Source organism: Polypterus senegalus, chromosome 4 (genome assembly GCF_016835505.1).
Source record: "Polypterus senegalus isolate Bchr_013 chromosome 4, ASM1683550v1, whole genome shotgun sequence".
Taxonomy (NCBI): domain Eukaryota; kingdom Metazoa; phylum Chordata; class Cladistia; order Polypteriformes; family Polypteridae; genus Polypterus; species Polypterus senegalus.
In genome coordinates this window covers 72,891,331-72,913,854 of record NC_053157.1, presented here as the reverse complement: position 1 = coordinate 72,913,854, position 22,524 = coordinate 72,891,331, and the positions used below count along the sequence as shown (strand labels likewise).

At 35.8% G+C, this 22,524-nt stretch overlaps 1 protein-coding gene across 4 annotated transcripts in view; it reads left to right on the top strand.

The window, feature by feature from the left end:
- nmu (neuromedin U) overlaps nt 1-21,724 on the top strand; it is a 77,068-nt gene extending 55,344 nt beyond the window's left edge. For 3 of the 4 annotated variants that reach the window (XM_039750872.1, XM_039750873.1, XM_039750876.1), the window contains 4 exons: nt 2,934-3,008; nt 10,541-10,594; nt 15,739-15,777; nt 21,291-21,724. In XM_039750872.1, the coding sequence (XP_039606806.1) occupies nt 2,934-3,008; nt 10,541-10,594; nt 15,739-15,774 (165 nt within the window). In that variant the 3' untranslated portion in view covers nt 15,775-15,777; nt 21,291-21,724. The remainder of the gene's footprint in view (nt 1-2,933; nt 3,009-10,540; nt 10,595-15,738; nt 15,778-21,290) is intronic. The other variant, XM_039750875.1, reaches the window with a different exon arrangement.
- Nucleotides 21,725-22,524: the final 800 nt, after the last annotated feature.

Here is a 22,524-nt window from a genome sequence, read left to right as displayed (position 1 = left end):
GAAATTCATAACCATCCCTATGTATGCTTTTAATGTGATTTTCTGTGTTTTATTCTACACGTTTCCCTGTTTCTTTGTATCCTATAATTATTGGTTTGACTTTTAAGCTGGGTCTATGAGGGTTGTTGTATGCATGAGCTTCTCATTGCATGCCTGAAGTTGCATTTTTGAAGTTGTTTTGTGAAAGAACATGGCATGGAAGGGTCAGGCATGTTCAACTAAATGTGTTTTTTTTTTCTGCCAAAATATGTTTTTCATAATTTTGTAATGTGTTACACATCAACATAAAAATACTTCATTGTATGATAAATAATAAAAAATTTAAAAGGTGCAATATAAATTATGGAATTTTTAAATGAATCAAGATTCTGCTTTCAGTTCTAGTGTATAATTGCGCTAGTTTTGCAGATCTTAGAATATATACTTGCAATCAAAACCACATCTGAAAGGATTAAAGATATTGCGTATCCAACCATGCATTTTCAACTGCAGGCTCACAGGGTGTCAGTCTTTCTCAGCAATAATGTTTTTGGTAAAAATTACTACAGGCAAAAATCATAATTCTTTAAGTCCCAATTATTCAAGGAAACATGTAGACTTTAGTGGAAAGTACATTCAGGAGATAAACCAGGAACCACTTGTTAATGTACAGTTTTAAGAAAAAGAATGTGAACCCCTTAGAATGACATGTTTGTCAGCATTAGTTGGTCATAAAATGCAATTTAATCTTCATCAAAGTCACATGTATCAATAAACACAATATGCTTACACGAACAACACACAAACAATTATAATCATTTGTGTCTTTATTGAACACACCCATCAAACATTCAGAGTGTGCTGTGGAAAAAGTGAACCCTTGGTTTTAATACGTTTTCAAACCTCCTTTGGCAGCAGTAACCTCTAACAAGAGTTTCCAGTAGCTGTGGATCAGTTATTTTGGACCATTGTTTGTTATAGAATTGTTTCAGCACAGTCATATTTTTTGTATGTCTAGTGTAAACAACTCCCTTGAAGTTATTCCACAGATCAGGGCTTAGGCTCGGCCACTCCAAAAGATGGATTTTCATTTTGTTAAAGACACTCCACAATCTACTGAGCTTCAGCTGGCGCAAAGCTACCCTTACATTATCCTATAGGATACTTTGATAAACTTGTGAATTCATTTTCCCCTCGATGATGTAAAGCATTCCAGGCCCCAAATCAACAAAGAAGATCCAAATATTGATGCTTCCTCCACTGTACTTCACAGTTGGGATGTTGTGTTCATGTTGGTTTACAGTTACACCATATGTACCTGCTGCACATTCTTCCTGAACAATTCAACCTTAGTTTTATCAGTCCACAAAACATTTTCCCAGTAGGGTTGTGGATTGTCAAGATGGTCTTTAGAAAACTTCATATATTCAGGTTTTGGTTTTTTTTTTTTTTGGAGGAAAATGGCTTCCTCCTTGGTGTTCTGCCATGGGCACCATGTCTGTTGAAAGTTTTATGTATGGTAGACTCAGGAAGAGAGATGTTAACCTGTTCCAATGATTGCTTCAAGTCTTTAGATGTTACTGTAAGGTTAATTTTTTACTGCTTTGAGCATTCTGCATTGGGCCTTTTGAGTCATTGTGGATGAACACTTACTTCTAGGTATAGCAGCCACAGCACTAAATCGTCTCTATTAATACATAGTTCTTCATGCTGTGAAGTGATGAATATCTAAATTGCTTGAAATTACATTTTAACTCTTTCCAGCTTTCTGAAAATCAACGATCCTTTGTCATAGATCTTCTGAGATCTCTTTTTTGTAAGGCGTACTTCACATCAGCAGATGTGTTTGTAAGTAGTGAAATCAAAATGTCTAAACCATTTTTTATGGGTCAAAGTATCTCTAACCCATACCTTCAATCTGATTTCATTGTTTGGATTTGAGGCTTGCTAACTCCAGTTAGCTTTTGTTAAAGTCACTACCCTTGGGGTGCATATACTTTTACAACCTACGTCTGTGAATGTTTGAATGATGTATTCAATAAGTGTAAGAACAATACAATAATTTATTCATTATTAGATAAACAGATGCTGTTTGTTCATTATTCTAACTTAAATAAAGATCAGACCATATTTGAAGACATATTTATACATAAATGCGTCTCTTTCCAAAGAGTTCACATACTTTTTCTTGCCACTGTAATGGCCCATGTAAATTTGTATCAAACTTAAAAAAGCAGCTGGAAGAGATATTGAGAAAACTTGGCTATTACAGTAGGTAACCAAATGGACTTGATAGACTGAAGGTTCTTCTCTTGTTTGTCAGATGTATAAGGCCCTCATGTTCCAAAAAGTTACCATTAGACAGAATTATACAAAATTGCAAGAGTAAAGGTTTTTCTATCTTGATTGTATTCAGTGTATTCCTTTGATAATATCTTCCTAAATACAGTTGGAACAAAACCAAATGTTAATGGTCAGTGACAATGAGTTATGAAAGAAAACTGACATTTGAAATTACATTTTGTAGGTACAGCCAACAAAATACATCACCAGATTGAGGTCCTTACACAAGCTGCTTCCACAGAATGGAAATAGATAGATGAATTTATTTTCACTTTTAGCTCTGGTAGTTTTTTACTTTTTCATTTTTCTTTACTTTCAAAACACATTTTCTGAAAAGATACCTGACCTTTCATCCATTTATATTTTTGTTGTATGTTCAGTAGTGTTCACTTTTCTTGTGAATACATCCAAATGAGTTTGTACCTGCCATTTAAACGTATTCTGTTCCTCAAAGATTAACCTCTAAGGCAAAATGTGTGGGAAAACTAATTTCTATGTTTCTTGCTGTATGTCTCTTTTTAAGTCTCTGTGTTGGAAACTGTTGGTTTTCTCTTGACATCACATGTAAAGTTTTGCATTGTTGTTCACGTGTCTGTGTTCATGTCTCTCAGTCGTCTGTTCTGCATCCTTTGCTGCAACTTGTCCCCCAGCTCCATGTGAGAAGGATGAGGAGATTCAGAAGTGACGTATGTACCCCTTACTCATGCTACCATTTCAAGTGTCAAAGTCCCCTTTCCTTTAAAAAAAAAAATAATGTTAATGTTAATAATGCTAATTAAAAGATGTTGTAACTAGAAAACGGGCAATTTGATTAAATGGTGAGAAATGAAGTCCAATTTATTTTTTTGCTTTACATAATATATAGTATTTATTTATTTATATGAGACTGCTGAAAAACTTTTGAGCTTGGCCTATTAGGAGAAACACCAGGGAACATCAAACAAGTTTCATTTTTCAACATAATCTTTATGAACATTAATATACAAGGTTTAAAGATCATAGAACCGTTCTATACCACTTAAATAAATTGTCTTGAACTTCTGTAGCAACTCTTCTGCAGCTGACTTAATGTCTTCATTACTGTCATAGCATATCCCAAGGAGCTCGCCGTTCATGTTGGGAAACAGATGGTAGTTACATGGAGCCAGGAATAAGGAATGGTTTGGATGTGACTTCTCTTTGAATCCACAATTTTACATGGCCTTGAAGCAGAAGCATGGCTGGTTTCCTTGTAGGATTTCCTCTGACTAACTGAAGCATACAGCTTAGAAAATTAGTGTAATATTGACCGGTTCCTTGTGCCTTTACAGTCATGTAGTCAAAATCGACTAAACCAACAAGATCATAAAAACTGTACACATGATGCAGCCAAGCCTTTTCTTAATCTTGAAATTCTTTTGTTTTGGAAAATTACCAAGCTTCTGTTATTTTGAATGTTTTCCAGACTTTGGATCATATTTATGAATACAAGTTTCTCTTCTTCCAGAAGGCAAGCATAGGATCAGCAGATGAAATGTTTGTCAAACCGGAAACAAGTTGTAACCATAAAGACAAAGCCCTAAAACTAAAGTCTAATCATAAACCAGAAATCAAAGTCAGAGAGAGAATCAGTTGAATCGGAAACCAACAAGTAGAGAAAGTATTCACATTTCATTACTTAGAGTTTTTATCCCGATCTTGAATACCGAATGAATCATTGTGTTGGATTTAAAGGATTGCTGTGATGACACAAGACATGGTGTTGTGCTACGTAACAACCGGGAGCCATGTAATGGGAATAATAACCTTGTGACACTCGATTGTAAAACAAAATAATTAATAATTAATCACTATATTTAGGAAATATATAACTGCAAAGAACCCATACCAAAAAAATCCAAATTTCCATGTCATATATTGTTGTAAAAATATTTTAGGAGAGAGAAAAAAATCTCAAAGTGCACAGTTCATAACAGTCTCATCTTCGAGTATTAAACATTTCTAAGATTCCCCCAGGCTATGATTCTCCTTGCAATATACAATTATAAAATCACTGGCAAAATGAATTTCAGTGTATGTGAATTAAAATTTGCCTGTTTTGCTCATCATAATTCAAGCCAGTCACAAGCTGTACAGACCATGGGTCAGCGTCGTGAGACGACCTGCGTGCTAGGAACAAATCCTGGTCATATACTGTACAACATCAGTACCTTAGAATTGCTGTGCAGATTCAAACTTGAAACGTTTTCATTAAACTTTGTATATACACATGGTTGTGTACAGTATATACTGTATATTAAATGCAATGTCTATAAATCGCCTACATAATATTTCAAAACAATTGCTTGTTTTTGAAGTGACAGCCTAAATTTCTAGTGCAATTAATTTAGTTCTTAATTGTATTTGCACTTTGTAACATTCAGTTTCCAAGTAAAATTATGGGTTACATTTAAAAAGGCAGGTTTAATAAATGAATGGCTGGATGGATGATTGTGTGGTACAGTGTACAAATAAAGCTAAAAAAATTAACAAGTTTGTTAAAACTACAGTGTTAACTACAAATTGCCAGGGTTTATACATTCCAACCAAAATTAGATCTATAATTGAGCTTTCATCTCCATGAATCTCCTGCAGATGACACATATTGCAAAGTTCAGCATAACCTACACATATGGACAGAAAACACACTGAAGACAGCTGTCCACACATGCAGAATCTGTGTATAAATGCACGTGCTTTAGAGAGGTAAACACACTAGGTTATAGTAGCTCTGTTTGAATTAACATGTAGTTATGCAACTGAAAAATAAAACTGAGACGTTTATGAAGTTATCAATTTTACCTTTTTCATAGTTTCCCTTTGCTATATTTTTTATTGGAGTTCTTCACTATGTCTTCAATATATAAAAGAGAGGTATTCCTAAAAAAATTTATTTGTTCACTAAAAAAACCTTTTCCCCCATATTTACATCTGCTGTTTGTATCATGTGGCGCTTTTTCTTGTTCGAATATATAGCTCACTACAAGGCAAGTAACAATATTGTAGTACAAGAAAAATAAAATGGTTCAAATGTTGGAAATATTACTGATAGATAAATCTGTGTGATACAGTGAAAAAATATTTTTAGAGTGTTAAGAAAGTAATAAAACATAATGTAACTAGGACTTTATTGTCATTGCAGCTTGGGAATGGATCCATTGCATTTACTTGATGCAATCAAGAACTTTAGTGTACCATTTTAAGTAATTGTGTTAAAATAAATTATACATCTTTTTAATAGTTAGGGATGGGTTTAGAAGAGTGACATGGTGTTGATTTTTGTGTGCATTATGTAATTAGTAATTTTTTCACTCCTAACAGAATCCTTAGAGTCATAGCACACCATGTATTTATTATTTTTTACTTTATCAAATTAGGATCAATTTGCTGCACAAGGGTGGGCCCAAAGTGTGAGGCAAATTATTTAACTATACTTATCAACAAGTATGGTTAGCCATATTAGCCTTTTTTATGATGGCTTTTCATATGTAATTTTTCTTCAGCTTTCCTTTGCATTTTTCTTAACATTTTCTGTTGCTCTGTAGGTTTTTGATCATGGAGATTTAGATTTTGGTGTTAGTTTCACATTTTTATGTTTCCTGGGCATTATTAAAATAATATTATGCCAGGACATTTGTTTTCTTATTTGTTTGTTGATATGTTTTCCTGGTGATAAGTCATAATTGATGTTTTTGGCACAACAGGATAAAACATCACTGCTGATGTTCTATCTTTATCCAAGATATCCTCAAACGCTTTAGCACTTTAATGTAAGTCTTTTGTTGTTTCTTGTTATTGACCCTCAAGCACACCTTTTTTTGAATTTGATTTTTAATTCATATTTTGGGCTTGACAAAAGATAGCAGTTTTTCCAGTTCCGACTTTAGCCTATTTTACAACTACGTCTTCCTGATACTTTTTCTGCCGGGCAGTTACACCTTTGATGCTACAACTTAATAATTAAATAACAATAATATTTCGTTTAAATGGGTCAAGTTAGGTCAGGTCAGGTTGGATCAATCTCTTTAAGATATATAATTCAAATATTTAATTATAACTTGTGATGCTTTTCAAAGCATCATAAGTTATAATTATTAGTAGCATACATTGTGAAAATGTGCTTTGCTGACAAAATAATACCAGGGACAGAGAGAGCCAGATGATGGTCTTTATTAAAGAAATAGTTAAACTAATGAATAAAACAAGAGTTTCTTCAGACTCTGCTGTAACATTATCTACAATACTGTGGGACCTTTAATGTGTGCAATGTAATAATTTCCAGCACAAGTAGAGTCTATTAACAAAAGTGCCTTGAGCATGCATGGGAAAGGCACTATATAAATTAAATGTATTATTATTGTTATTATTAAGACATACAATTACAAAGGAGATAAATACCTTTTTGATATTACAATTTCTATTTTTCATTCTGACATTTACTGTACAATTTAATTTGACAATAAATACTAATTTTGCTGATCACTAAGGGTAAATTGTCATTTAAGAAATTTTGAAATTTTCAGGCAAAAAAATGGGAAAAGCATGTTGTGACCTGAACATTTTTTCAAGGCAAAGTATTATTATAATAAACTGCTGAAAGGATAACACCAAAATAACCAGATGCTTAGAAAACTGTCCATCAGTGAAGGTTCTATCTTTTGCAGGGTAAAGCCAAATTACATACCAGTTCTAATATTTTTGCATTGTTGAATAAATATTCCATCCTATTTTTAAAAAAAAAAGAATTTTAATACAGATGTAAAAAATGAAGTTAGACTTTTTGTGTGTTAAAAAAGGAAAAAGCCTTAAATTTGTTGCAGGTTATCACTCCAAACAGAAATACTTCAACTTTATTAGGCTTATTTGATGCATGGTATTATTACATTTCAAGGAAATAAATAACTGCTTTCATTTCACAGTATATCAGTTTCAAAATATTGTATTTTAAGTGTGTAGTCATGCATCTCATCAACAATGGCCATGTGACCATGTTTTCCTGAATTTTAAAATCAAAGAAGACAGTTATTGAGGCAGCTGAGTCCTCAAAGGGCTCGGTCCTACATTAATGATATTTCAAATTGCTATATTGTGACTGCTGTAGATAGAGGGTTAGGGTGAAAACTGAAAATGGAAAGTCACGTTCCATGTAAGATTTAGTTATTACCTCCATGCAATGCCTGCAATGAAAACCCTTTTTTATTTTCAATCTTATCGTGTACTTATTTATTTCCTAAAGTTAAGAGTTTTTTTAACAATGACAGAATGTACTTTCCTTTTATCTTAAGAGCAATACAATCAGGTGAATGATCATCAGAAATAGCTTTATTTTTGGTTTGTGCATTTTCATTTGCAGAGACACAAGTGTTTAGATGTTGCTGCTTCATAGTTCAGGAGATTGTTTTTGAAACCCACCATCTGCGTGGAGTTTGCACATCCTCCCCATATCTTTACACGTCTCTGTCAGAGTACTTTGTTGTTTTCCTACCTAGAATATTTGTATGTTTCCTTGGTGATGATGCTAAACTGTCCCCATATGAGTGTGTGAATTAATATTTAAACTCTGCAATGGACTTGCAGTCCACCAAGAGCTGGTTCCCCCAGTGCTGTAAGTTTAGGCTCTGGAAACTACAACCCTGAACCCTAACCCTTAAGTAGGTTAGAAAACAGACAGACAGATAAAGAAGTGATCAGTGCTAAGTCTTGGCAAATCTGATCAGTCATTAGGTTATATTCATACTGTTAGAGAAAGGTTGGGGAGCATGTGTTGATAGCGCTTGCTGCACCCACCACATGACAAACCACCTGAACTGGGACCTCAGCACCACACTGGAACAGTGTAAGGTTTCTTTATGGTGGCTGGAGTGCCAATCCAGCCACTAACCCCCAAGTTTTCCCTACAAATTAGGCACAGTTAGGTCCATAAGTTTTTGGACAGTGATACAGTTTTCATAATTTTGGCTCTATGTAACACCACAATGGATTTGAAATGAAGCAATCAAGATGTGATTAAAGTGTAGACTTATAAAACCGTTGTATGAGTCATTTAGAAAAGACAGAAATCTTTATACATGATACCCTCCCCTCAGCCCCCTCCATTTTCGGTGACTCAAAAGTATTTGGACAAAGTAACATAATCATAAATATAATGAACTGGAATCTGCAGTCTGGAACCCATGGCCATCTCCAAGTGCTTGGTTTCCACCCAAGTGATACTTTGCCAGGCCTTTACTGCAGCTGTCTTCAAGTGCTGTTTGTTCATTGAAATTTCTGCTTTCATTTTTGCCTTCATTAAGTGAAATGCAAGTCCAATTGGGTGGAGGTCAGTTGATTGACTTGACCATTGAAGAATATTTCACTTCTTTGCCTTGAAAAGCTTTTGATCTGATGTCAAAGAATATTTTTGCTCATTGTCCATCTGTACTGTGAAGCGTTGTCTATCACTTTTGCAGCATTTGTCAGAATCTGAGCAGATAGTTTAGCCCTGTTCACTTCAGAAATCATCCTGCAACTTTTGTCAGCAGTCATGTCATCAGTAAATACCAGTGCCCCACTTCCACTGGCATTGACCAATGCCCCTGTCGTAACACTGCCTCCACCATGTTTCACAGATGGTGTGGTATGCTACAGATCATGAGCTGCTCCTTCTCTTCATATTCTTCTCTATCCACAACTTTAAATGTCCCATTCCATCTAAACTAGTGTGGTGCTGAGGTGTCACCCGTTGCCCAGCTGTACTCGAGTCCTAATTGGGATCCTCAGGTGGTTCATTGTGTGGTTCATGCAGCAGTGTGCTGTATCAGTGCATGCTCCCAATCACCACCACCAACACCACTATCATTCTGCTTCATATTGATCTTAATTTCATTTCTCCAAAGAAAACTTTTCCAAAACTAGAGTGGTTTTTAAAAAAATATTTTCTGGCAAAGTCTAATCTGGCCCTCCTATGCTTGAAGTTTACCAGTGGTTTGCACCATGTGGTAAACCCTCTGCATTTACTTTTGTGAAGTCTTCTCTTAATTATAGACTTTGGCAATGATTGGTTTACCTCCCGGTGAGTGTTCTTGGTTTGGCTAAATGTTGTGAATTGTTTTTCCTTCACCAAGAAAAGAATTCTGTGATCATTCAGTGCAGTTGACTTCCATGGTTGTCCAGATCTTGTGGTGTTGCTGAGCTCACCAGTGCATTCCTTCTCTTTAAGAATGTACCAGGTGGTTGATTTGGCCATTCCTGGTGTTTCAGCTATCTATCAGATGGGTTTGTTTTGTTTTCTGTACCTAATGCTGACCTGTTTTTACTAGCATGGACATCTCATATTATGAGTTCACAGCAACACCTTCCAAATGCAAATTCCACACTCGGAATCAGCTCCAGATCTTCTACCTGCTTAATAGTTCATGAAATACTGAGGGAGCTGCTCACACCTGGCTGTGGAACAGCTTGTCAGTCAATTGTCCAAATACTTTTGAGCCCCTGAAAATGGGGGACCATGTATAAAAATAGATATCATTCTTAAATTGGTCATACTTTATTTCTTTTAAACCCTTTGAATTAATGCTGAAAGCCTACACTTCAATCATGTAATTATTTCTTCATTTTAAATCCTTTGTGGTGGTGTGTAGAGCCAAAATTCTAAAAATTGTGCCACTCTCCAAATACTTGTGGACCTAACTGTAGTTCTGTCAGGTTTCTGATGAATGCAAATGTCTAATATGAACATCATTTGCATCTGAGATGTGAGACTGAATCAAGTTCTGGGTTCTCTTCAACAACGCAAATTTATTCTGAAATTGTTATAGTAACCAATGTTTAAAGTAAGAATAGGCCAAGAAAAAGAGAAAGAAGAATGATTAAGGCTTCATTCATTAGAAAAAGAGGCCAGTAAATTATGAGCTAGTGATCCTTTCACACAAACACTGGACATTTCCTTAGTGGTGGTGAATTATGTCTCACAACTTCAGAAGAAACTTTCAGAAACATTTACTCAGGGTCACTTTGTGACATGAATGGAGTTCTAAACGGCAGTCTTGCTTATGCCGTGCTGACATCTTTTGTAAAAATAAGTGTTATTGCTGGGTCAAAGGCAAACCAAACAATATCTGGTTTACTAGAACTGTATATTTGCATGCATCACATTTTTTATATAAATTTTAGGATAAAAAATAATGCATATGCATTGTTTTTTCTTTTTTTACCATTTCAGGATGATCTTCAAGGACCTGCAGGAATTCAAAGCCGAGGATACTTCTTGTTTAGGGTACAGAATACTGTTACAATTTTTAATTTTGTACAAAGCTAACTTAATTACGTACCAAGATATTTTAGAAATATGTTAAAAACATTATAAAAAAAAAGAACCTGAAAAAAATTTCCTTTACTTTTCTCATTGTATCCCAAATAGGGAAACTGGGTGTCACCAGTAAAAAATTAATTCAGGCATTGTCCCTTTCAGTTGTGCATCCTGACATGGAGCTCCTGGATGTGATCTTAGGCTGTTAGATACAGAGTGCAGTGTATGTCTGTCTTTGCCACTCAAACTAAAGCCACTGTCACACTACGTGACTTATAGTCATCGGGCATGTCAAATTTGTAGACTGAGTTGCTGAACTTGTCTCTGGACCATGTAAGTTTAAATGACTGATAATTACCCAGCATGTCAGTTTTACCAGCTGCATGCCAACTTTTCAGCACAGTTCTGCTCACCCCTTGTTTCTGACAGCCAATAGCACACTGGCTGATGGAGCCAGTATTATACAAAGGGTAAACAGGTATGGTAAGTTCAGATACACTCTCAGCCGTTTTTGTGTTTTTCTTTTCTCCAGTCTGTCATGTTACTTAAACCGTGAGACTTTAGACCAATGAGCTTCTGTTCTGTTTTTGAGGCCCAAAACCCCAGCATTCCTTATTCCTCATTGCTGCAATATATGCATTGTACTTCAAGGTGACCATTAATTGGTTATCAGTCCTAAAACACACAGAGCCCACCACTATATTTAAAAGACAAAATCAAACCTGTTTGTTTTTGTCAGGGAGAGTCACAGACTAGTTGGAGTGAGTGGCTGTGTATGTCAGACTAGACAACCAGCCTTCATAAGAGCACAACACTGACTGCCTCCAACTTGCTAAGATTATGTATAAGTTGTCTAATGTGACATGGCCTTCAAGGAAAAGTCTCTCTAGTGACCTATCAAGTTTCTGATTTCAAGGTCATATTTTTTTTAAAAAACAAGCTCTCTCCATTTCAACCTCTGTACCTTTGTCTCCCCAACTGCACTTGCTCATTCCTCAAGCAGGGAAAGGTGGGTGTCACCAGAGAGAAATTAGTTTGGGTGGTGCTCATTTATACATTCTTACTTGGAGGTGCTAGATGTAAAGTCTGCCCATTAGATCCAGAGAGCAAAGAACTGCCATCTTAGCGAGTCAAGCTACTTTTTACAGCAGACTCACTCTATTCAGCCTCGCTAACCTTGAACCATTATAAATTGGCATTTATTTTTAATCTTTTATAGTTTCTCCTTAACCTCTAAAAATAATAGAGATTTCATTTTAGGGTTTTAAAAGTCAAGGAATCTGATCATCACATTGGTTTTTGAGTAATACTCAACTTTAACTTTAAAATTGAAATAGGTTCTTCTGTGTCACCATCTTCATCCATTATGGACACCTTTATTTTGAACATCCATAATTTAGAATGCATTCAAGAGTTGTCAGGTAACGTCTCCCCGAAGTCCAGATGAATAACATCATCAGCGTAACAACTTATGAACTGTCAGTATTATGTGCTAATTGATCAAGTTTATGTATACAACCTCATACCTAGCACTATTCTTTGAGTTTTTAAAAGAATCTCTGATTTTTAATCTTTTCTGCCTCTCAACTAAGATTTACATCTCATGTTTTGTTTTTTTTTTCACTATTCTGATTTCTGACATTCTAACTCCATTTTTCTGTTTACAGTTCTTATCTCACGTCCAGGACTGTATTTACTAAATATTGTCTTGCTGGTTGTAAGCTTGTCTTGTTATTCTTTATTATCTATTTTCTGATTCCATCTTTATTCAAAATAACTGCTGCCCTGTGTAGTAAGTGCAGCTTCTCTCTACCTGGGTGAATGTCTTGTTCGTGGCATTTAAGAGCTAATCAAGGATTCGATAAGATGAGGTGAGGCAAATCTACTGAGAGTGTAGTAACATTAAAAAGGAGAGAAGCTGCTATAAAACAAAGATGTCTTTACAGTGAGAAGCTTGATTGGGCACTGAAAAGAGGAGAGTTCTCTTTTAACTCTAAATCCAGTCTCCTGAGTTTTCCTTCAGTAGCTCAGAGTGCCAATGAACAACAGAGAGAGGTGTCGCCAAAGTGAATTTCTTACCAGTGATGGTGGAATTCAGAAAATAAAAATAAGATATTTTAAAAACGTGTTTAATTTAAGAGTAGTTTGTTTTTTTTTATTCTGCTTAATATGGTAATATGGATTTAAAATGTGAGGGTAGTACAGTGGCTAGCACTATTGCTGCACAGTTTTAGGAACCTGTGTTTTAGTCATTCATTGTTTGGGATGAGTTAGGTTACACTGTTTTTACCTGGAGGAGGTAACTCTAAATCTTGTAAAGATGTATTGTTAATTGGCGAATCTAAATTGGCCACACTGCGTATATGTCAATAGGTTTGCTATTAGAAGCATTCTTGTGCCAATAGGGTTGAGTCCTGCTTTGTACCCATGACAACCTGGGTATGCTTTGGCCTGCACGACTCCATTATCAGAAAAGTAGATTCTCAAAAGATTGAATAAATAGACCTTTGTATTCATCTATGGCTTTCAGATACTAGTTGGTGGGTTTGACATATATACCACACTTAACCTTCTGAAAATGAAATTAATATTAAAGATTTATATAAGCCAGTAAACTGTCCTTGAAGATGATGCATCAGTCCTGTAGACAACAGCAAAAAAAATTGATTTGATCATGTGGTAGCAAGTTCATAACCCAGCAGGTAGAAATATTGGGAAATAGCATTTTCTGTTAGAATCTTATCCAAAAGTGGTTGAGAGACTTAGCTGGTACAGATCTTTGTTATTGTCGCTGTTGTATTTCATGGCTAATTTAGTTTCCAGTGGTGAATGTCTTTGTGTAAACAGAGATGTGTAGCTGGTATATTGAAGAGGCTCTATTTCTGTCACAATGATGTCATTTATTTGTCACATTTTTGCAAGTCTCATATGCATTACAGTGAAACACAGAGGGTCACAGAAAGCAAGTACACAGAGAAATCAGTAAGAAATAATCAAGGCAGCTCTACTTGTCAAAAGTGTGAGTTAATTGTAATAATTGCAACTAAAACATCAACTGTGGCTAAGATCATGGGACGTAATTAAGATGTAGCAGGAATACAGTAGAAGCGAATACAGTATATAGCCTATGAAAGGATGTTGTTGGCAACAGGTAGAAGGTGAAAAATTCAACACAGAGAAGAAAAAAGAGGGAGATAAGTTGCTTCTCCATCTGCCAGGTAGATTGGCTCACCCAGTTCTTTTACTTCTATGTGCTACTTATATCTCTGTCTATCTTTCCCACCCCTGGTTTCTCTTCTTTCTAGTATCTGAGTCCTTGTCCACTTTCCAACAATACACTCGATATGCTCCAGGGTGTGACATGTCTTCACACATTCTCCTCGAATCACTAATGGTTTAACCCCATAGTCATTTATGGGTCAAGCGACAGTTCTGTATTTGCTCCATGGAAACCAGTCAAGAACTTTCTGTTTAGGTAGAGACACATTTCCACATCTAATATGCCCATTTACTTCAGTCTTCCAACCATCTGCATTATTTACTGACCTGAGTTTACCCAATTTTAGGGTTATGGAGAGCCAGAGGAAGAGAAACATGAAAACTAACCCTATGCCATCATATTTCTGCACCTGCCTACAGATACTTCTTTGTCATATTTCACTATACTTAATTTAAGAAGTATTGAAATTGTATTTAAATAGAATGAAAACACAAAAATAGAATTGCATTCATTATCAAAACCCATTATTCTTCATGTGGATATTGCAAAAATTACATTTTAAAATTGATTCAGTATTAAATGTGGGCTGTAAGGAACATCTCACTTCCCAAACCAGAGATACAACCAATCACTCCACAAGTTCCAGTCCGAAAAGACTCTTATTAGAGTACTGTGTGATCTCCCAATGCCTGCAGCCATGGGTGCCAGTTCATGTCATGACATCTAGTTGTTTGTAACCAAGGATGTACTAGGGAATGTGAGGAGACAACAACAGAGTTGAAGGATGCCAAGAAGTGCAACAATACATATTTATCTAAAAACAAGTGTCATTATGCATATTGATTATGCATTTTTTAATCCATAAATTAATCATTCTTAAACATAAATGTTATTCAGAGTGCAAAAAATAAATACATAAACCATTGCTAAAACCAACAGGAAAACAGATATTCCAAAGGTCCATATACCTCCATCGTCGCTTTCCAATGCTAGTGACTCTATATTCACTCCATTAATTCCATCTTCACGCCATATTGCCTGCAGATATTCAAGCCTGCAATTTCTGATAATTAACATTTCCTCTGCTGTCTGGCAGCAAAACTTGGACTCCTGAGCTCTGTCTCTGCCACCTCATTCAGTATCTATAGGGAGCTCTCCATAGCCCACCGTCTCCCCTGATTCTTAATGTAGCAGACCAGGTTTGACTCTGCTCTTTTAGAAGGTACTGCAAGGAGATACAAATTGTTCAACAAGTTCCCCTCATGAAAAGATTACCACTCACTCAAGATATTCACAACATTCACCATCGACCACCACCACAGCTGAAGCCCGTCAATTACCACACCAAACTCAGCAGTTGATCATTCAATGAGATTGCATGTGCATGCTAACATGTCAGTTCCTAGTCATAGTCGCCCAGGTTAATATGCCAGGTAAATACTAAACAATTAAAAACCCTTAATTACACTGATCAGTGACACAGCTTGTCATACACTATACATTTTATATAGTTCAGAATACTCCAAAGAAGAGGCCAACACACAAACCGGATATACTGTACATCATTAATCCTTCCATTCAGTGGGTAACATTGCAGCTTGGTTTGAATTCCACACCAGATTAATTTCCATGGGTCTCTGCTGGTTCCTCGGTGGGTAACCCTAGTTTTCCTCCCACATCCCCAGAGATGTTCTGATTAAGTTAATTGACCTGTGAATGTCGGTGTGTTCGTGAACTGGCCCACCAGCTGTTTCCTGTCTTGCATTAAATCCTGCCAGGATAGACTCCAGTATATCGTATCTGAGAATATGTTATGTTGTTATGTATAGCAATGTCTTAATTTTTACATTATACTTTTAGAGATGAATAATTTTATTAATTAATCTTTCAGCCAAGAAATGGAAGAAGATCAACAGTTCTTTCCTAGGAGGTATGTATTTTATGTTGTGATTATTTGCCATCAGAAGAATTAATACCTGTAATCCATTGTAGATGCAGTGATTGTGGCAAAGCTTGTTCAAGGCTTAGGTCAGGTAAATGAAGTGACTCTCTTTCTGTCCCTTGTACCCAAAAACTGTAGAATGTACTGTATCAGACTTCACTTTTTAGCATGCAAACATTAGTCCCTGCGCTAGACTGACCCCTTCTTTAAAGGAGATATGAAGTTAAATGGCATCATATTAATAAAATTCTGACATTCTTAACCCATGAACTAAAATAAATTATTTGTATTATTTTTACAGTAATTATATTTATCCATACATCATTCTTGAAGTAAATGAAAATTCCCCCTTACCACTTTTCATATTTATATTCTAGTTAGTAAACATTATACTTAGACATCCATCAAATGCAGTATTACAGGATCACATTTGGCTGCCATCTGAACACAACTGGGTAAAAAGTATAAAGTAATACAGTTTGGGATTCCAGGCCACTAGATTTTCCCAAATGGGAAATTAAAATTTTCAAAAGCTCAACATAAATGCAAATATTGTAAAAAATTACAACACCATTACACAAGAGCGTCTGGCTTAGATAACGATAAGAGAACAACTGCTGTCAATATCAGGCTCATAAGATGGCAGTAAGACTTGGTCAGACCTGCCTGGTTGTACCATAGGTTTACATTTGAGGGCATTGACATTTCAAGAAAGCAGGTCCAGCTTGATGTTTCCACAAATAGAACCCATTGATAGGTGTTCATTCTTTTCAAAGTTTCCTTGTTGTCATCAGCATTCTTGGGTAAATATGGTGCTAATAACATAGTGAATCATTTCTGATGCTCACTTAATAAACATTAAAACAGGATGATGTAACTTACCTTCCTAGGAGGTAACATTGACAAATTCAGTCAGCTTTTTAATGTCTGGGTAACACATTTTGGTTTTAATTATACCATTTTACAATTGCTTATTCACATAAATCGTAAGTCTTTCTCCTGTCTTTTCCACTCTGACCATATTAGATGAAATCTATCCAGTATTAAATATCATCTGAAATAAGAAGTTTAAGCCCATCCTCTGCAGTGGTCAAAATGCCACAGTACCTGAACTTGATGTAAATCACCGTGAACTGTCACAATTCATTCAACTTATTTAAAAACAATCGACGCAGGCCAGTTCTGAAACATTTCCACCTTACTTTTATGCTCACTCCGGATTTTCCCTCCTTCCATCCTTGGACAAGTTGGCACTCTGATAATGTATATCAGAGCTCCTTAGGTGGCAGTGATTTCACTGCTACCAGCTGAGTTTGGGAAACATTTAATAGATCCCATTTTACATCCTCAGAGTCTTTTGCATTCTCAGATGTTGTGGATTTAAGGTAGTATTCAAATCCGCTGCTCTCGCCCTTTGACATCGCTCAAGTTCGCGACTTCTCTAAAAGGTAACAAGTCAATAGGCCACTGGAGACGAGCTGATGTCGGAGCCAGTGATGACAGCAGCATTAATTCAAATTAAAATCCAGGTGCACTACTTTTTGATGTGGAAGAAAACCTAATGAAATTCATTCAGAAGCTGGGAAAATGTGTAAAGTGCGCTCAGTTTGGCACTGGAGCTATGTGGCTGCAACACTAATCAGTGTGCCACCACCAAGCTACCCAAAATTAAGATTCAAAATTAAAATAGGTTATTCCATGTAATGCAGTATAATAAGAAAAATTTATCCTTAGATTAGAATAAAGTTTACTTGAAATTGCAAGAAATATGATTTTGTTTTCATACAATGAAATATTAAAATATGCCAAATCTACAAGGGCATCAGTACTCATCATTCCATAAGTTCCCACAAAAACATTTAACAAAAATGTTATAAAAGTATTTAAGAAGGCTTTGAGGTCAAAGTTTTAAATCCATGCATCTCATAGCTTATTGGATAAGTACAGTTACGAAATCTGCTAATTTGGCCTAAGCCATATGACCAGATGGAAAGAAATTGAACAGCAGATGTTAGGGGTGTAGTGAGTAAGATCAGAACTCAATGGATTTACATCTCATTGAGAAAAAGTAGAATGAACCCTGTTATGTTAGACGTAATTCACACCACTCTCTGCAGCAGCTTCTTCTCCTTGGCTGATATTGCTATACCACAGAATAATGGAGGAGGTCAGTCCACTTTCAACAGTAACCCTGGAGAAAAAGGTCATAGCTTCCTGTGCCACTCTGGTCTTCTTTAACTCTCATAGAAATAATGTTGTAGACCCTTTTAAGAAAGCGTTGTAAGCAAAGGAATGTGTATATTCACCATCTTTATGGTCATTCTCCATAATATTTTGGATTTTGTTCTACTATAAGTGAAAAAGTGGCAAGAAAAAATGGACCAGGAGATGTAATCAGGTGCCAAAGCCTAGCAGGAGTCGTAACCAGGAAGACTAAAGAAAGAGATAGATCAAACATACGTGAAAGAAAACTTAAAGTTAAGAATTCCTAGCCAATAAGTCAGTTAACATAACATCAAAAGGGAAAGAACTTGCAGAAGGCTTTTTGGGTATGTATCCACGAATGAGGAAGATGCTTTCTAAATAGGAAATAATGTCATGTAACACGCAAAGTGCCAATGGGCAATATGGCGTCAAGGATCCACAATTAAATAAATCTACAGATGTTAAAAAAAAAAAAAAAGAGCTACAAAATAATAATGAAACTAAAAAGAGCAACTTATCAAATTTAAAACAATAATAAGAGTCTTCAACAACAAAATCTGAAACTGGAAAAAAGTTAACAAAATCATAACAAGCAGGATCAAAATGTAGATTCAGGTCCTGGATGTACCTACTGTATGCACTGGGCTTCTTTTACCACCCAACAAATTTGAAAATTAAGCGGAAAGATCAGACAAAGTGTAAGCACTTACTCACAGTTTTTCACTGTACTTGTAAACTTTAGAACATAAGTTTGACACATAAGAGGAGACCATTCAGTCCATCAAGCTTGTTTGTTTAGCTTATAGCTCAGCTGTCCCAATATCTCATCCAGATACTTTGAAAGATTGTCAAGGATTCTGCTTCAGCTACATGTCTCAGTAGTTTGTTCCAGACTCCCACAACTCTTTGTGTAAAGAAGTGCTTCCTGGCTTCAGTCTTAAATGCACTTGCCCTTAATTTCCACTGGTGTCCTCGAGTATGTTATTCACCCTTCAGCTGAAAGAATTTCTGCTGGATCTACTTGATCAATTGCTTTGAGGATTGTAAATGTCTGGGCTAGGTCCCCACAAAGTCATCTCTGCTCAAGACTAAACAGGTATACTGCATATGCTCTTGAAACACGAAAAATCATTCATAAAATCAGACCCCGACTTATACACCCATTCTTTTTTTAGTTATTTTTTTTTACATCTTCTTGCCTCCTCCAGTCTCGCATCAGTTTTTCGGACGCATTGAATTTTGTTGCAGCAGCGCAGTTACCAATTTCTTTCACTACTTCAATGACTTTTCATTTAAAACCAGCTTCATATTTTCTTCTGATCAAATGCTCCATCATAGATAAAGGATGCTCTTACGATAAAGGTGTTTGAGGGTGCGAGATACAAAAAACACACATCATGGCAAACGTTGCTTTGGAATAGTTCATGTATTCGGGCAAAATAGAAAGAGAGAGAGGTTAAGAGTATGTGCTGATACAGCGCATTGCTGCACCCACATAGATAAAAAAAAGGCAGTGTGCTCCGTGGTTACTCTCTCAGGTGGGCATTAGCATATCATAATCTCTTGGACCAATAGCCTGAATTTTCCACATTCAACTTAAAAGACCAACATTATAAAATACCAGAAATTATACGGTAAAATCAAGTCCCAGCTTATCCGCGGGAGAACTTTTCCGTGAGTATTAACAGTAAATTTCTGAGTCTGTCAAGAGCCCTGGGAGGCACTTGGTTGCTCTCCTCTGCACAGCTTCAAGTGCTACTATATCATTTTTGTAGTGTGGTACCCAGAATTGTACGCAGTACTTAAGATGCAGTTTCACAAGTGCATTATGCAATATGAACGTAACATCTCTCAATTTATATTCAACAGTTTTTACTATATTTTACTTTCCATTTTAATACAAAGTAGTTTGTGTCAAAATAAACCACAAATTCATTTTCAGTGGTTGCTTCCCATTGGACGATGTCTTCCATCTTGTATTTATAATTGACGTTCCTTTTGCCTGTGTGTAGCACTTGACACTTTTCTATATTAAACTGCAGTTTCCAAGTGTGTGCCCAGTTCTGAAGCTTGTCTAAGTCTTCTTGAATTGTTTTAACTGCCTCCTTAGGGTCTGCTGCCCCTCCAGAACTTTGATTTGAAGCAAACTGTTGCATGTATGCAAATATTTAAAAAGCTAAGAAATGAAAAAATATTGATCAGCAGAAATATCTGTCAATTATGTGACTAATTATGCAAATACCAGTGGCTTTCATTTGATGTAATCATTTGATTTGATTTGAGTTTCTGCTTATAGTGGGAAAACACCTGAGACCAAGAAGTGGGTCTCATTCTGGTTTCTGGTACAGGAGAGGGCGAGTGATTCGGATGCAATCCATAGAGCGGGTCACACAATTTGTTATTTTCTTGTTTGTTTTATAGATAAAGGATACAATACATTAGCAAGTTATTTTCATTAATGCTGTTAAGATTTATTTCTGGTGCAGTAAAATATTTGTATGAAATAGTTCTGGTCTGCATGGGGCTATATAATGGTTTGCACAGCTACTTTTCAGCTCAGAATAGCATTGAATTCCTGTGTCGTCACTGAAGTTTTCATGCTCTCCACACGTCTGCATCGATTTTTCTAAACACTTGCATGTTAGGTTGATTGGCAGCTCTAAACTGGCACGCACAATGTGGGAAGAATAAATGTGTGTGTGTGCCCTTCCCAGGTAGACTCTTAGACTGGTTTAACTGATTTGAAAATAAATGAATAGATGTGCATACAAAGCCCACAAAACCCGAGTCTGCTCAGCCGAATATCAACTGGAAAATTTTTTTAATTCTTCATTTGTTGGTCATTTTTGTTACTTTCTTTTGCATGAATTGGTAAGACGCATAGCTTTGATGTGATATTTGGTGAATTTGCATTTGGCTGTACTATAAAACTGAAATCAATAAACAATCATGGATTCATAGAGGGGTGGTAGTGCACCAAGTGATAAGTCACACTGTGTATGGAATAGAATTGATTTTCATTCCAAGAGGTGAAATTTACTTCACATGTCACTGACAGAAACTCGAACACTTGCCTGATTGTTAGGACGTCACCTGTTCTTTAACTGATGGTTTTGTGATTGGTGATCTGTTCTGCACTTTATATATTAATATTAAGAGAACTTCATTAAATTCATTAACACCTGTTTTCTACCTGGCAACCCATAACTGGGTAAACTCTTCAGAAATGAATGCATTGATGGATGCTGTGTTATAATTTTAATCCTTTTAACTGGATTTTTTTTTTCTTCTTTCAGAGTTATGTCCAGATATTTATGGCAGTGGATAAGCCATCCATGTATCCAGGGCAGCATTTCCCTTTTGAAATGAACCTTGCAACTTTTATTGTTCTTTAGAAGTCTCCTTTATTATTTTTTGAATGTATTCAGACTGAAATAAATTAATTTTGATTAAAGCAGGGTTTGTTTAAACATCATCTGTAATTTAAATTAAGAAGTTTCTTTACTGGTATAATTCCAGTCTAATTCTCTTGTTTTTTTTCTAAAAAAGAAACTTCAGGGGTGTGTGTGCATGCAGTTTTCACTGTTTCATACAACTGTAAAGTGTACAATATGTGATGTAAAAGGAAATTCACACTTATTACCTGTTACATCTAATATGTTGTGTTGCATTTTGTACCTGTCACTTTTGGAAAAAGTATTAAAGAAAACTGTGTTTGGTCTAAAGATGATCCATACCAGGCTTTCTCTTCATCACTATACAGTGTATAATACAACATGTCCCCGATTGACTGACCCACTGACAAGACATACTTGACCACTGAGGACAAACTAAGGAAAAACAGTTTTTGCTAATGGATCACATGGCCCAAGGCCTTTAAAAAATTCAAATCACCAAAAAGAATATATAAAAATTTGAAAAAAAAAAAAGTCATTATGTTTCACATTTAACAAACAGAATGGGCAATTCCAGTGCTGGTCTATGGTGTGTGCAGAATAGCACAAATGGTAGTATGTACCAGTACAACTCAGAGGTATAGTAGTTTGAGCCTTACTGCATCCTTTTTTATCTTGATCTTATTTATGTTATATAACTTCTTCTTATTTATATTTCATTTTCATCTCCAAAAATGTATGGAAGAGAATAAAGTTACATGTGTTACGCCGAGCCGAGTCAAGGAAAATTAACTATTGATTAAGGATCAGTAAATGTACAAGCGAAAATTCATGTTCAGAAACATTGAAGGCCAAAAACAAAAGTAATACATTAAACTATGTGCCGAAGCCACAACATTAACCTAAGCTGAAGCTGGTGATGGGCAAGCTAGAATCTTCTTCTTCTTTCAGCTCCCCCCATTAGGGGTTGCCACAGCGGATCATCTTCCATATCTTTCTGTCCTCTGCATCTTGTTCTGTTACACCCATCACCTGCTTGTCCTCTCTCACCACATCCATAAACCTTCACTTAGACCTTCCTCTTTTTCTCTTGCCTGGCAGCTCTGTCCTTAGCATCCTTCTCCCAATATACCCA